This window comes from Lissotriton vulgaris, chromosome 9 (genome assembly GCF_964263255.1).
Source record: "Lissotriton vulgaris chromosome 9, aLisVul1.2, whole genome shotgun sequence".
Lineage (NCBI taxonomy): Eukaryota > Metazoa > Chordata > Amphibia > Caudata > Salamandridae > Lissotriton > Lissotriton vulgaris.
The window spans coordinates 67508552-67524811 of record NC_141697.1 but is presented as its reverse complement, the minus strand read 5'-3'; the positions used below and the strand labels follow the sequence as shown (position 1 = coordinate 67524811).

The window sequence follows — 16260 nt, the reverse complement described above, 5'->3', positions numbered from 1 at the left end:
TGTGAAGGAGGGGGGCTTTGTGCACCTGTTTATGTGGGGGAGGACTGTCCTCATTGTCCAGTAATGCTGTAGGCTTGGTGAAAGAGCATGTAAACCTACATATCTGGCATGAAAAAGGCAACAGGGGAATGGGGGACGCAGTTTGAGCAGTTATATCCAAGCTTTTTAAAAATCATTATTATTACAGTGTAGTGTGGATTGAAGGGTGGAACCTGGGGGTGGAGATGCAGGGTTCTGAGTGCCTGGCGACGGTCTGCACAGACAGGCTCAGACGAGATTACCTTTGGCGCACTGCTGGGCGTCAGTGCCAGGCTTGTAATGTATGCAGGAAAGCAGTGGCAGCTAGACTGCTTCCTTCCAATGATCGGCCGCCATCATGGAATAGCCGTGTCACGTCCTGTGCTCCCTCCGCTCAATCGGCAAAACTGTGTTGCACCAGGGAGCTCAGGAGGTAAAGTAAAAGGCACCGAGGCAATATTCAGTTAACAGTTTTTCAGAATTGCAAATAATAGTATGAATTGGCTTTTTAGCCAGGTGCTAAAAATGCTAAAATACGGCACCAGAAATTGATCAGTTAGCAAGGAGGGGTAAGAATTTCGCTGCCATACGGAAAGTGCTCCTCTGTGGCCTACCTGCCCTTCATCCATGCACCGCACAAAATAAGAAAAAGTGAAGCCAGGATGCACTGGTCAATTGCAAGGCAATGCCAACGAATGGTAAGCAGTGGGTGGACTCCAAGCCCTTTTTAGAACACAATTACGCATGCAAGCGAGAGCGTACACCTTGTTGCAAGTGAGACCTACAAAGGGGATGCTGGCATTGGATGTTTTTAAACCTGAACCCCAGAGGTCAAGTTAGCCACAATCAGTGTTTGCAAATGCAAGCAGCTTTGCTGCTGGGGCGAAGAAGACATCTCTCACCCTGGACTAAGGGTAACAGTCTCCTATTTCTAAAACAAAAAGTGGAGGGAATCGGTCCACCCAATACTTGTACCTTGTGTAAAGCACAATACACCACTACTACAGGCATTGAAAAATCTACTCCCACACTCGCTATATCGATTTTATCAGGTTGAGCTATTTTTAGCACCTACTCGTCCATATTGGCAAGTGAACTTAAGCTGGAAGGAGCAGGTGTACTGTACATTCAAAAAGTGAATGAGTGATAAAGATGCCATTAAATCTTGTTTTTATCTTGACACATCTGCTGTCTGTTCGAAGACAGAGGTCAAATGTCAGTTTGTCATTTTGCTAATTGATGCTGATCTTAACCTGGAAAATGGTGCTTACATTTTTCTCTTACTACAGTTGGAGGTTTTTGTCAAGTGAGCTGTCTGACAATCATTGTGAAACAAAAGTACGTAAGATGTTGTTAGAAAAAAAACCTGACATTTAAACAGCTTATAAATAAATAGTAAAATGACTTCAAAATATACCAGGAATTATGAAAGAACTTGTTTTTGCAATTCAGAAGTGTGATGCAAACAAAGATTTAAATAGGAACAAAACAAGTCAGTTTACTTGGTGATGGGCAAATGACAAATATATCCATAAACTCTATTTCCAAACATTATACACTATATAAATTTATCTATAAAACCACGTAAGTGGGAAATATTGTAGCCATTTCAATAGAAAATCTGCTGATTGCAAAAAATTGTGCTACCACGTTATGCTCCATGTATGTATTTATTCAAAGTAATCATTTTTAAACATGATTTGAGAAACATTACTGCCCCCACCCGGATGACAATGCGGTTAATGAAGAAAGAAGCAAGTCAGCGGTCAGGTGTATCCTACATGGGACTAGATTTGTATTATATATGGAGCAAATGTTTAGTCTATTAAACACTAGTGTTTTTATACAGCAGTTATGCTTAACACAGGTATTTGAAGGTTCTCTCATATGTGATAAAGACTCAGTGAATTAAAATATTTGCCCAGGATCACATAATTTGAAACCAGTTTATGGGTCAAGAGCTTCTTTCAGATTATTTAAGTCCCTACATCTGCAGGTCTAGTAACGTTTTTATGATTGTTAAGGCCTGTATCACATACACACCAAGAATACTTTTTATTAAAATAGATAGAAGGTAATTCTGAATTTATTGATAAATCGCCTTTTTTTCAAGAATCTGGCATTTGACTTTCTTTCTACAGAAAACATACAAAATGGTATTATACATATGAAGAAACCCATACAGCCTTCCGGATCAGATTATTTATGTTTGTTACAGAGCATCAAATCACATTGGAACCATTTCTAGGAGCTGTAGGTATCGGGCACTATTTTCACAAATGTTTCTAATGATGCTCAAATCACCGTCCTAGGGAGGATGGAAGGCTGAGTCAACCATGGTGGGATCACAGTCCATGACCTGTAGATCAGAGCAGGTGTCAGCGGCAATCTTATAACTCACTGAGCTAATTTTCAGCTTCAAAAGTCCAACTTTCTTGATCAGAGTGCAGCATCGTCCACTCGAGACCCCCTCCCGCCAACACTCATTCATCGTTATGTGCAGTAAATGACGCAACATTGTTTAGTCACAATTGGTTGTTTCAGGTCACAAGCACATGGTGTTGTGCTTTAACACACGTGGCAGGAGTCTACTAGCATTGCAGCACCGGCTGGCAGGAACTTCCTGATCAGTGCGGGGGGGCTGGATCCTCTCAGACACTTCCCCTGAAAGTCAAATTGACAACATTACTATCTGCAATCTCAGAGAGACGTACAATGCCAAACCATGCTGTGCGTTAATGGAGAATAATAGTATTTCTTCAAACACAATGGAGAATAAATTGTTTAAAGATTGACTGTTTCCTTCATAGTAACAGTACTGCCTGTATTTGGTTGATCTAGAGAACCCGTTTGATCCTTATGGTCCTACACTCTACATCCATCGTATACAGTCAGGAATGACATAAGTGTCAAGTGGACTGTAATGATGCACAGGTTACAACACCACGAGGACTCGAGGTGCTTGAGAAAAAAGAGTCCCTCACCAGAAAACACTGTCAAATGAGGATCTTTCTGCTGAACTGAAAATAATATGAACATCTTAAAGGATCTTAGAAAGTTCATGGCATCTTCTTGCTCGCAAAGTACTCTAATCGATGCTAGGAGAACCAACTGCAAAAAAAATCCAACCAGCCACTTGTAGTATCTTGACACACAAGTCACCAAAGGAAACCATTTAAGAAATCCAGAAAAATGGCACCCCATTGCCTGCCCCATCCATTGCTCCCTCACTTGAGAATTTGCATATGCCACCAAAAGCTTATCAACCTGGCGTAAATGTGATACTAATTACTAGAGACGACCTAATCAAATCCACTGCCTCTCTCTGGAGCTACTCTTATGAACCCTATACCAGACAACCTAGTTTAGAGCATTGATCATTACCAAAGTCCATATGTATGTATATCTCATTAGAGCATCCCTTCCACACGGAAACTTCCCAGATAGTCTTACATTAGGTCAAAGTAAAACTCTCAAGAAACCCATTGTTAGAGAGACATGTGATGCGCCATTGGATTAGGAGATTTTCACTCCTGAAGGACACTGATGAATGCCGCTTTGCTGTAAGAGCGTACAATAGGTGTACAACATTCCTAACCCAGCTTAGATGCATTCTCAGCCACCAGGGATTGAAGAGAACCTAATTTCTTACAGCTGTGCAGATTCTACACTAAGTTCACACAGGAATTTACAAGCTGAGCTTTGATCGCTCTGGAAGAAAGACTGCAGTTTTGAATGGGGACACAATCACAGTTCTAAACTCAGGCAATGGTTTCTAGGTACCCATTCATTGGTTATCTAAAATCTCTCACAGAATCAAGCAACTCATTATTGACCTTATCAAAACAGACACCAATGAACTCATTACAGGAATAAAAGAGGGCCCTAAAGCTAGTAAGATACATATAATGTAAATATATTGTGTAAGGAAATGCCTCTTTTTGTATTGTCACCCCCAAGTTTTTCAACTGATGCTGCTGGTTTTTCAACTTCGAGAGTGCAAGGAGGCCTGCTAACCGGACCTCCTTTCTAATGCCCTGGCCATAACAGTGTGTGCTGAATTGGCTAAATCCATTTGGAAATGGCTAACTTACCTGTAAGTCCATAGTAAATGGTACCCTCATACCTAGGGCATGTAAGTAAGAGGGGTACCCCAGAGCTTGCAGCACTGATTGTGCCACCCTGGAGGGCCCCACCTAAGGTAATTACTCCAGTCGGCTGCTGCTCACTGGTATAGCCATTGTGCACTGCTAGCCAGACTTTGCTTTGACATGTGTAAGTCACCGCTCTGGCACGCTTACCAAGCCCTAAAGGCAGGGTGCCACATATGACACAGGCAGGACATGTATTTTTACATCTGACAGTAAAAACTACAAAAACTAAAGTTTTACTGTGGAAAGACTTGGTCGCCAATTGGCGAGTAGAAGATTAGACGCAGACCCTCGCCGCTGTGGTAACTCTTGAAAGGTGAGACCTAAGTGGGCACTCCAAGGTATCAAACAACTCATTATATTAAGTCCGACTTGTATTTCGAGTCGGAATCAAAGGCAACTTCTTGCAGTAAGTAGCTTAGCAAATCTGCCACTTTATTGCCTTTCAAACTAGAGTACACATGGAGCCTGCTCCATGAGACAACTTTCTGCCCTCTTGTAGAGACATGCCAACAACTCCCAGGAAGGAGAACAATGAGGAATTGCAAGCCAGGGAGGGGTCACCTACCTCCTGCAAGAATGCGTTCAGGTGTTCGCACCAAAAGGAAAGCTTCAAAAGTGAAGCTGCCTTTGAAGCCCAGACGTGGGACACCAGTGGGGAGTGCAGCCCCTTTTGTTGAGGTAGACAGGCTGGCACGGGCAGAAGAGAAGAGAAGAGAAACTAGTTGCTGAGGAGTGTGTAGTCCTGCGGTAGCCACACCCCGGGGGTTGGGCTAGAGAGGTCTGTACACCAGGAGAGGGGTCTCGCCATCCCAGTGGGGAGAATGGTGCACCCTGGCATAGCTAGATGCGACACTCCACAGTAAGTGGTCACCAGGTGGGAGAGAACCTGATAGCCCATTGGCTACCAACAGCATCCTGCCCGGAGAGCAATTTCCGAGTACAAAGGGGGCACCCCTGACACCCAGACGTCGGATCTCAACTGACTTAAGAAGGACAGCCCTGCTGCACCAGGGGCCCAGCAGAGAGACTGCACAGACAAAGACTGCACCTGGTGGCTACTGAAGATACGGCCTGTACCTGCTATGTCCTGTGTGGGGAGCAGTCGTCTCCATAGCCCAGTCTAGTCAAGAGAACTCCAAGGGCAGCTCACTGGCCTCCTGTTCGCAGCACAGGGACACAACTGCTGAGATGCCTGCTGGGGCAAGTTTGTATCCAACGTCTTCAAGCTGCTACCACCACCGCAGCACCGAGGACCAAGACCTGATGCATATTTATTTATATTTAAATGTATAAGGTGCACAGCTACCCGGAGGGTCCCGGCACCTACAGACTGGCGCTACAAAGAGAAAAGGGTCAGGACTCCACTGATTAAAAACCAGTGTTTTTAAATCTTTACGAAATTTGCAGCAAATCGTTTCATGACATAATTGAAACGGAAGGGAAGGAGCTAAATAGACAAAGGATCGTCCGCCCATACGTGCTTGTTTGATCCTAGGAACTTGGCATTTTAACTGATTAGAGGATCGTAGGAGGCGTGAGGGGGGGGTAAGGATGTACCAAGGCACCAAGAAAGTGAGGTGCTGAGCCCATTTTGACACTATTCATATAGCAGAGGGTTTTAAATTTAGAAAGATTATCCCTCCCGAGCCAGTGAAGATCACGGAGTGGACCTGTGATAGAGGTCATTCTGGGCAGCTGGCATAGGAGTGTGGCCGCAGAATTACGGACAATTTGTAACTTCCGAAACACCTCCTTGCTTGCGCCCAGGTACAACACGTTGCCGTAGTCCAGTCTAGACACAATCAAAGCGTGGGTAACTTTTATGTGTGGAGGGTGGGAGCATCCAGGGAATTTTTTTAAGCCACTTTAGAATAGTAAAACAGGTAGAGGCAACCTTAACCACCTGCTGCTTCATAGATAACTGGTCATCAATAATTAAGCCTGGGCAAAGCGCTACGCTCGCGGAGTTTGCTCTACTTCGGACTACGCGAATTACACGTAGCACACTGCAAACACGCGTAGCGTAGTGCAGCGGGCATTTTTTGCTTGCTCACGGTCCTCAACGTCAAGTTGGCAACTGCGAGCAAGCAAAATGACATCACGGTGAGACTTTTTCCTCATTCGCGATCACAACATTAAGATGCTGATCGCGAGCGTGGAAAATAAACCTCCCGGCAAGCTTCTCAACGCAGGGAGGTCAGGTTTCTCAGTGCGAGTGGCCTTGTATGCTCGCGACGAGAAACTACAAGTCCGCGTTGAGAAAGCTGCATCTGGAGTAGAAATCTACTTGAGCAGCAAAAAACGACCGCTTGCACTGTGCAAGATGCAGTTTGCACTGATTGCACAGGGCGGATAAACATCAGGCACTGTGCAATCAGTGCGAACAGCATTTTGCACAATACCTTACCAGTGTGGGAGTTGCCGGGCCCTCACCATTAAAGCAAACAGTGGCAAAAGCAACAAGCATTGGAAATGCAATAGGTCTCGCAGTAGTAAAGTTTGAGCTATAGGTGTTATTTATTTTTTTGTTTTTTATTTATGTGTTGTTTTTTCTAAATAGCGAAATTAATAGCTTTCTTCTTTACAAAGCCAATAGTTATAATTTTTGTAAATGTGACACCTCTAGCATTTGTAAAGCAACATGTTTTGTATTAACGGGACTTATATGTGACTTATATGTATTGAAATAAAAAAAATCAATGGCTTTAAAAAAAATTAATAATTAATACGTAAATAAAATGGATTTTATTTTATATTGCCAATAGCTTAAAGTTTATAAAGTATATTTAGTTTAAGATGCTGTGGTTGCGCTGAGTGAGGGTGAGGGTGAGTGAGGGTGAGGGTGAGTGAGGGGTTGAGGGTGAGTGAGGGTGGGTGAGGGGTTGAGGGTGAGTGAGGGTGGGTGAGGGGTTGAGGGTGAGTGAGGGTGAGTGAGGGTGAGTGAGGGTGAGTGAGGGTGAGTGAGGGTGAGTGAGGGTGAGTGAGGGTGAGGGGTTGAGGGTGAAGGGTTGAGGGTGAAGGGTTGAGGGTGAGGGGTTGAGGGTGAGGGGTTGAGGGTGAGGTGTTGAGGGTGAGGGGTTGAGGGTGAGGGGTTGAGGGTGAGGGGTTGAGGGTGAGTGAGGGTGAGGGGTTGAGGGTGAGTGAGGGTGGGTGAGGGTGAGTGGGTGAGGGTTAGTGAGGGTGAGGGGTTGAGGGTGAGTGAGGGTGAGGGGTTGAGGGTGAGTGAGGGTGAGTGAGGGTGAGGGATTGAGGGTGAGGGGTTGAGGGTGAGGGAGGGTGAGTGAGTGTGAGTGAGGGTGAGGGGTTGAGGGTGAGTGAGGGTGAAGTGTTGAGAGTGGGTGAGGGTGAGTGAGGGTGAGGGTGAGTGAGGGTGAGGGTGAGTGAGGGTGAGGGGTTGAGGGTGAGGGGTTGAGGGTGAGGGTTTGAGGGTGAGTGAGGGTGAGGGGTTGAGGGTGAGTGAGGGTGAGGGGTTGAGGGTGAGTGAGGATGAGTGAGAGTGAGGGGTTGAGGGTGAGGGGTTGAGGGTGAGTGAGGTTGAGGGTGAGTGAGGATGAGTGAGAGTGAGGGGGTGAGGGGTTGAGGGTGAGTGAGGGTGAGTGAGGGGGGGAGGGGTCGAGGGGGAGGGGTTGAGGGTGAGTGAGGGTGAGTGAGGGGGGGAGGGGTCGAGGGGGAGGGGTTGAGGGTGAGTGAGGGTGAGGGGTTGAGGGTGAGGGGTTGAGGGTGAGTGAGGGTGAGGGGTTGAGGGTGAGTGAGGATGAGGTGTTGAGGGTGGGTGAGGGTGAGTGAGGGTGGGGGTGAGTGAGGGTGAGTGAGGGTGAGGGAGGGTGAGTGAGGGTGAGGGTGAGTGAGGGTGAGTGGTTGAGGGTGAGTGAGGGTGAGGGGTTGAGGGTGAGTGAGGGTGAGGGTGAGTGAGGGTGAGGGGTTGAGGGTGGGTGAGGGTCACATTGTACCTGCTACGCGGAAACGTGAATTCTGACGTGGAGACGTGTTAGACGTGGGCCGCTGTTTCAGCACAGTTTTTTCGATTCAACATAACTTTAGTATTTATTCATTTTTCTGTGCACGCTGGTGAAACTGCAAGTCACAGAACACGCTGAACTGCTATCGAAATAATGATTTGGATAATCACACAAAAAGGCCAGAGGGGAGCGTTTAAATGACCAAATGAGCATCACTTGCCAGCCAACAGCTGGTGCATACACATAAGAGAATTTGGAACACGGTCGAGGAACTAAATGTGCCCGTTCATCAACACTTGCGAGAGGCACGTCTTGAAAGGGTGGTTTAAAAAAAATCCCAAGCGCTGTATTATTTCTACCAAAAAGAGAGGAGGCATACGCAGGAACACATCACATATATATTTGTTAGTAAGATAGCTCAGTGGACTACTGCATCCACTGCAGAGATCTCCAAAGTCTAAAAGGTGTACGAATCCCGGCAGGCCCGCTATTCTTTACGTCCTTCTAATCAAGCATATATTGCCAATCATGCTCTCCAGGGCGCACACGTATGTACAGCCACACCCCCTCCAGCTGGCAACCCATATTGTTACACGCAGTCAGAGCCGCGCGTTCGCGTCAAGGCGATATGTAAAGGCCAGGGGGTCTTACAACCTGCCATTTGCTTCAACATACCCGTATTCTGTTTACTAACGTCAGAGGAGTATGACATCACAGACACACGGTACAGTGGCCAACATTAGAGCATGTTTTGTTGTTAAAAGGCCAGCGGGGCTTCTTAATCAGTATTCAGCATCTTTGGCACAGGTATTACAGGTCTGGTAGGTCTGATCATGTCACTTTGCAGCATTTACGAGTTGAGCTGGGGGATGGGGCGGAGCGGGTAAAAAAAAAAAAGACGGAGGGAAAGCAGATAAGGGGAGGGGGGAGGAGAAATGCGACACGGCGGGAAGGGGAGGGGGCGGAGGGGTTAGGTTCTAAGGATTCAGAGTGGACTGCATAGGTTTGCATGCGGACTGCTAAGAAAAGTCTGTTGATGCAGAAAGGACAACAAAGCCGTGGGCAGTGTACCATGAGTAATAGGCAGGTAGGGATACAGAAAGGACTATAGCTTTTGAGACTCCGAGGAATGGGCTGGGATGAATGCATAACAGAATATTAGAATCTTAGACCGGGCTGTGACAACAGTGCAGAAGGGGCTTTTCAGCCTAGCAAATGAGGCGCGAGGTATTGGCGGCTATGCATACTGAAAGGATACTTTAGCCAAGTGCATGAGAGTATGAGGAATAATGTGTTTGCGAAGCAGAATTATATGCAGTCTTAGGCAGGCGACTCGGAGGGAGGAATTGGAGCTCACTTGCTTCAATTTGGGACCAGTATTAATGCCCTAACATGTTCAATGATCCCCAACAGTTAATGGCCCCTGTCTGTACACACCTCTTTCAAAAATAACTTTTTTAGATTTTATCTGCTTAGAATCCACAGAACAGTGGGCAAATAAATGCCGTAAAGTGGTTCAGATAAGAAGTACAGCGCAGGTCTGTGATTTATATTTCAATGATGAGTAAGTAGGGCGAATGCATAGGTGGAGGAGAGAGACAGTAAAAATAAAGAGGCAAGTACAGCGAATGGGCAAGAGGCAGTTAGTGAGGACTGATGTGAAGTGTAAAAAGACCCGCATAGAATGAACCGATTGATAAGGGGAAGACTGGTGAAGAGGGGGGGGGGGGGGGGGGAGACTGGTAGGGGGGGGGGGGAGACTGGTGGGGGGGGGGGGTGAATTGAATGACGGAAAGGATGAAATGACTGAGTTGTGTGAAGAATGAACTTGGTGACCGAACACCGTAAGGCCGGGAACACACTTTGTGGGAGGCAGAGAGATCATTTTCTTTTCCCAAAAAGGATCGAAAACAACACAGTACTTAGCTACAGTGTTATCGGTGTAAGTGCTCCCCGACAAGGCGCACACTTAGATAACCAAACTCTCACAACATATACTCACCTCCACGGTTTGGCCCAGCTCCAGGTCGAAGCCCACCACACAGAGACAGTGCAGCCAGGCAGAGAAGCGATCCCAGGGCAGACAGAGAGAGTCCCCTCCAGAGGAAAGCAACTCTGACAGCCTTCGGGCCAGAGCCGGGGCCTGCCCCTCGGGGCTCCGCTCCCCCAACCCAGCAGTCCCCCGTAAGGACATCACGGAGCAAAGATCTAGCAGAGTCAGCACCAGCAGCCAAGCATCCCACTACCAACACCGCCGGGGACCGGGAGCTCGGCGTCAGCAAACAGCGACTGTACTGCGAACCAGCTTAGTTAAAAGAAGGACTAGGACTGAAAGCGGCCACTTTAAGCTGCCATATTGGAAAGGCTCTGGGTCCTCCTTTTATTCACCAATTCTGCTTACAATGAACCCCAGATAACTGTTGAACAGCAATGGATAAGACTAACATATATTTCACACGCTGGCTACAAACGAAATGTAATTGCGGATATCATATGTGCATAGTTATAAGTCTTACATGGAAGAAGGGACTTTCGCCTACCCTAGCTTTTGTTAGGGGAGAGCATAGCTCGCAAGTTTTCAGATTACTCGTGTGACATGGCTATGGCTTCAGTCTGCCGCAGGAGACTTTTTTAAACAAGAAATGGAAGGGAAACAAGGCAGGCGGCTGGGGGGAGGGGGGAGGAGAAATGCGACGCGACATAGCAGGCAGGGGATTGGGCGGAGCGGGGGTGTGGGAGGAGTGCGGGAACAGACAGAGTAGGAGGAGGAGAGTAGGGGAGGCACGGCCTAGCGGCCGTGCAATCAAGAAGTGAGGGGGCGGGAGAGTAGGCAAGGCAGGCGGCTGGGGGCATGTGCACGCGCTTTTAAGCTCAATGCGCATGCGCATTGAGCTTAAAAGTCACGGGCACTGCAAGGAATCGCCACGATTCCTTGCAAGTTAGATAAAGAGTGGATGAGCCCCCATAGTCTCGCTTGCTCGATGCGCATGCGCATCGACAGGCGAGACCTAAAAACAGTTTTTGGTTTCAAAAAGCACACACCGCCACAGTAGTTATTGGCACTGAACAAAACTACTTTGTGTGCCGATATGCTCCTTGTGAAAGAGCAGAATGGAGAGGGAGAGAGAGAATTTTATTAAACGCAAATGGTCAGGGTCAACGCCAGACCAAATTAGGGGCCCAATTATTAAAGAAAGTCTCAAAAGTGCACCCACAGTATATGTCCTTGCATTAAGTGCAGCTATATGGCATTCGTGAATTTCCAAGAATTTACAGAAGTGGGACAGTAAATAGTACTCCTAAAAAATATTTGTGAACTGCATTTTAGCATGAGAAAATATGCAAGTTTAGATTTGCTCATGCGAAAATATGAGTGCTTGCAAGTTCACTTTCCCTCCAACCACTTTTTTCCCAACTCTGGAAGAAGGTTTACGTCTGCCATTGTCAGGAGTATATTTTCAGCATTTCTCAGTATGAGAAAAGAGAAGAGTTGTTGAAAACCCTTAAAACATGCAAGTTAGTGGGTTTGCTCAGACTCAAAAGGGCATTCTAATCCTGGAACTATTGCTTACGTCTACCTTCAACCCCAGTATGTAGATCTGTGGAAATGTGGCAACATAAGGGGATGGCAAGTATTCAAACACTACAATGGTATGAGCCCAGGCATAATCAGAGAGGCTATATCAGAGCTGCTATATAATGAGTTTGCTGCCATCATTTGTTGCGGCACTACATAGCACCAAAGGGACAAGTCAGACCCTCCAGGATATCGCGATTTCGCGATTTGCCGTGAAATCGGCACTTTAGTGAAAATGCCGCGATTTTTACAAAAGTGCCCGCGAAATCGGCACTTTTCGGAGAAATCGCGGCATTTTTACAAAAGCCGCTATATCCTGGGGGGGGTCTGACTTACTTTGTTTATTGGGGCGGGCGGGAAGGACACAGAAGCACAAAAGAATGACATTCCGGGCTTAATGGGGCATTAGCAGCTCACTCAGCTCACAATCAATAGAAGCGCACAGAACGACCTGGGACTGCAGGTGGCCAGAGGCCGGGGGCAGCTATCTTCCGGAGGGGGCGGGGCAGAGAGCAAGAGGTGTCTGCTGGAGGGGGGCAGCGTGCTTTCCAGTGTGTGTGTGTGCCCTGTGTACAGACTGCGCTCCCGTGATGTGGGGTGCGTATGGACACCGCTGCAGGGCGGGCCGGGGGCTGCAAGTGGCCAGAGGCTGGGGGGCATCGATCTTCCAGAGGGCGGGGGGGGGGGGGAGTAGAGACAAGGTGAGGGTGTCTGCTGAAGAGAAGCGTCGTGCCTTGCAGTGTGTGTGTGCCCTGTGTACAGACTGCACTGCCTGTGAAGTGGGGTGAGCGTGAACACCGCTGCAGGGCGGGCCGGGGGGGGGGGCTCGAAGTGGACACCCGACCCCCCCACCTTGAAGACAAGCCTCAGTGTAATACCGACATTCCTCTCGGTAATGAGCTCTGAAGCCGGGGGGGGGGGGGGGGGGGGGGGGGGGATCTCGGGAGGGAAATGAAACAAACACGAGGATACTATCAACAAATCACGTTGCAACGTCAGCAACTACAGAGTAGCACATCGGAATAAGTGCTACTTTCAAATTGCACATTATCTAGCATCAAAAAGTGTGTCACTTTCACTTAAAAGCCTGAGTAATCACCGATGTGAGTAGCCTCCAGCCAATGAAAGACAGCCTATAGCAGCCTGTGCCTACTTTTGCCCTATCCAGTAGCAGTGGAGCGCAAAGGTAAAGAGGGGGAGCAAGAATGAAAACTGAGGGTATGGGGCAGGTGAGACGAGAAAGAAGGGGTGAAAGAGAGGGGGAGTGAGCAAAGAAGTCACAGGTGGGAAAGAAGTAAAGGGTAGTAGGGGGTGAGGGAAACTGGGCGAATGAAAGTGAAAGGTGGAGAAAAGTAGAGAGGAGTGAGCAGGAGAGAAAGAGGGAGGGTGAATGAGCGAGAAATAGGGCGAGAGAGGAAGGGAAGAAAGACAGTGTCTGGAAGAACGAAAGTATGAGAGAGAGAGAAGAGAGGGCGAGGAAGGGAGAGAGGGTGACAAGAGAGAACTAGAGAGGCAGGGTGCAAGAGAGATAAGAAGATGGAAAGAGAGAGGGACGGGGGAGAAGAGACTGGGCTGATGAGAGAGATATCGATAAGGAGAGAAAGATGTGTGTGTGAGAGAGAGGATGAGTGAATGAGGCACAGAAAGGAGGGGGCATGAGAAACAGAAAGCTGAATGGGACAGTGGAAAGAGTGAATTAGGAAGGAAGATAGAGGAGCTAAAAGCGGCAAAACACAACAAAGAGGGAGAATTGGGAGGCAGAAAGAGTGTAAGGAAGGGCGGGTGACGGATGGGGTCACTGGAGGCCGCTTTATGAAGGTCCAGGGCCAAATGAAATGCCGCAAAATTGCCGCTAAATTTCCATATTTGTGCCGCTAAATTTCCATTTTTGTGCAGCTAAATTTGCTAATCCATGCCGCTATATCCTGGGGGGGTCTGACAAGTGGATTGTGTTCCAGGACAAGTAGATTTATGAAGCAACCTGCCCCACGCACAAGAAATTTTATTGAATTCCACACCCCTGCTGGTTGCTTGCAGAGGAGTTCTGGTGGGAATAGTCTCATATTTGGGATGTAGTCTGCACATACAGCACCTGTAATTCACATTGAGGTGGGGCTGTATTGTGAAAGGGCTTACACCCACCCCCATGCCACTGATCTGCATAGCAGTGGCTTAACACAGGCCCCCGCGGTTCGGTGGGGCCCCATCAGCACAATACATTGGCTGGATGGCTCCCGATTGAGTTCAGAGGGGGTGCCTCCACGTACCTTGCAGGGGGCCCGTCCTGGTTTCATTATGCCAGTGCTGCATAGAGAAATATTTAACATGCTTACATTAGCCATGGCAATGCACTTTCACTCACTACGATCCTGTGCCATAGGGCACCTGAGGAAGAGGTATCATGCCTTGGGTCCACGAGGCAGTGGTGCCTGGCAAGGGTGCGTACATGGGAGCTAGAACATCCCAGGGAGAAATAGGACCCCAGCTCATGGGGTTAGGATTGGGGCTGTGCTTCCAATGAGCTGCAGACACTTTAAATATGCCTATTTCAAAGTGGAGTACTCTGCTAAAACAGTTTCCATCGATTTAAGGCTGAAAAGGAATGATTATGAGGAAAATAAAGTGCCGCAAAAACGCAGCTAAATTTCCATGTTTGTGCCGCTAAATTTGCTTATCCATGCCGCAATATCCTGGGGGGTCTGCTTATTCAATCACATTTTGACTTGCCATAGTGGAGTAATCATCTTTCACTTAAGGACGTGGGCTGTTTGAATGTATACTTCCACCTCTGCTTGTATTAAACCACATAACAGGCGTCTTTACAAATATAGCTGTGTCTATTAACTCCCTCCCAGGTGTCATGCTCTAATAGGCTAATGCTGCATGCATTAGTACATTAACCCAAGACCTTTGGCTTTCCAATCCCTGCTTTGTTATTGGCTTGAGTGTCTGCATAAATGACTTATTTAATATAGTAATGTCGCTGTACAAGTTGGTCGTCGTGACAAACACTAACTATAGTTTCTGTAATCCAGATTCCATCACTTTGTATCCCAGTTTTGTATGCAGAGATTTTGATCATACACAGTAACCTTCTACTGCTACTGCCATTGCATATAAATGAAATGCCTGCTGAGATAAGGAAAACGTGACAGTTCAGGTCCCAGAAGGTACTATTTGGGTTTTATGCATGCAGATTGTTTTAACGTAATATGGACCAAGGGCTTTGCAGTAAATAAAAGAACACAAATAGATAACAAGTAATAACAAACAAAACAAATAAGCAATTCCAACATAGGATAAGGATCAAAAAAAGCCAATAAAACAGAGGCGAAAAGGTAAACCACTGGATAGATGTGAGAATAGGAAAACAAGAAAAGACTGTACATCAAGTTAAAACATTCATTCACGGTCATCACAAGGTGTGACTTCAGGAGAAGGTCTCCAGGGGTTATACCTGTAGGGAGGGTGGCTCCTCTCAGACGGGCAGAGTCTTGCTGACCCCCCGCCGCAGCAGGGCCCCGCACAGGCCGCTCAGGTAGCGCAGCCCCGTGGCCCCCCCTGGCACCAATGCCACCAGGAAGAGCAGGAGTCCGATGGCCTGGGCCGCTGCTCCCAGCACTGCCAGGGCCGTGCTCTGCAGGCCCATGGCCGCGTACAGCGTCCCCCCGAGAGCAGCCAGGTAGAGCAGGGCCCCCGGCTCCCGGGCCAGGCGGCCCGCCGCCCCGGCTCCCAGCAGCACGGCGGCCGCCACCAGGGCCAGCACCGAGCCCATGGACCACAGCAGGGCGAACTTGCGCGCGCGCAGCACCAGCACCGGCACCTGCAGCAGGGCCAGCGTGAAGCACAGCGCCGCGAGGAGAGCGCACACGGCCGAGAGCGCCAGGCGCTGTGCGCGGGACAGGGCCGGGAGGCACGGCGGGCCCGGGTCACTGGCAGGAGGGGAGGCCGGGGAGGGGGATCCGGGCCAGACACTCCTGACAGAGGTGGGCAGCAGGTCGCCCAGCCAGCCCCTGCTGGCAGAGTCCGGGGACGTGCCCGGGGGCACCGTCACCGGCGGGACGGACTTCTTCCCGCTGCCCCCGCTCTTGGATTCGGATAAATAGTCCTGCAGCTGGCGGTTCAGGTCTGCCATGTCCAAAGCAAAGTGTCTGTGTCCTTATCGCCTCGGCTGTGGATGCCCGGTCTCAAATATCCGACTGCACTCCAACATGTAGAAGCTCTAGTCTCTATTATAAAAGATGGATCTAGCGTGCAGACGTTTCTGGATTGAGAGTTAGCAGTAACAGGTTTAGATGAAAGTGCGACATGGGTAACTCGGCAGCTGATGGGGTCACTCTCCAGGTTTTGGGGGTAATCGGCGCTCTGAAGTTATATTAAAGGCTTCTGGGATACACCAAGTATCAAGAAATAGGACCTTAGCCTTGCTGGATCCTAGGCTTTCAAAACACCAAACCAACCTGTTTCACTTCCGCGTGGCACATTTCACTTCCGCCACATTTTACTTCCGCGTGGCACTCTACCTCTTGTGCGCAATCTCCATGACCCTTCT

At 48.3% G+C, this 16260-nt stretch overlaps 1 protein-coding gene across 1 annotated transcript; it reads right to left on the bottom strand.

Moving 5' to 3' along the window:
* Nucleotides 1-2547: 2547 nt before the first annotated feature.
* Nucleotides 2548-15987, bottom strand: SFT2D3 (SFT2 domain containing 3). Its single transcript, XM_086937039.1, has 2 exons — nucleotides 15166-15987; nucleotides 2548-2682 (listed from the first exon to the last, which is right to left on the bottom strand). The coding sequence occupies exon 1, from the start codon at nucleotides 15841-15843 to the stop codon at nucleotides 15187-15189; it is 657 nt and encodes a 218-aa protein (XP_086793165.1). The 5' UTR covers nucleotides 15844-15987; the 3' UTR covers nucleotides 2548-2682; nucleotides 15166-15186.
* Nucleotides 15988-16260: the final 273 nt, after the last annotated feature.

Coding starts and splice junctions, on each gene's coding strand:
- SFT2D3 (XM_086937039.1), bottom strand. CDS start 15,843: ATGGCAGACCTGAACCGCCAGCTGCAGGACTATTTATCCGAATCCAAG.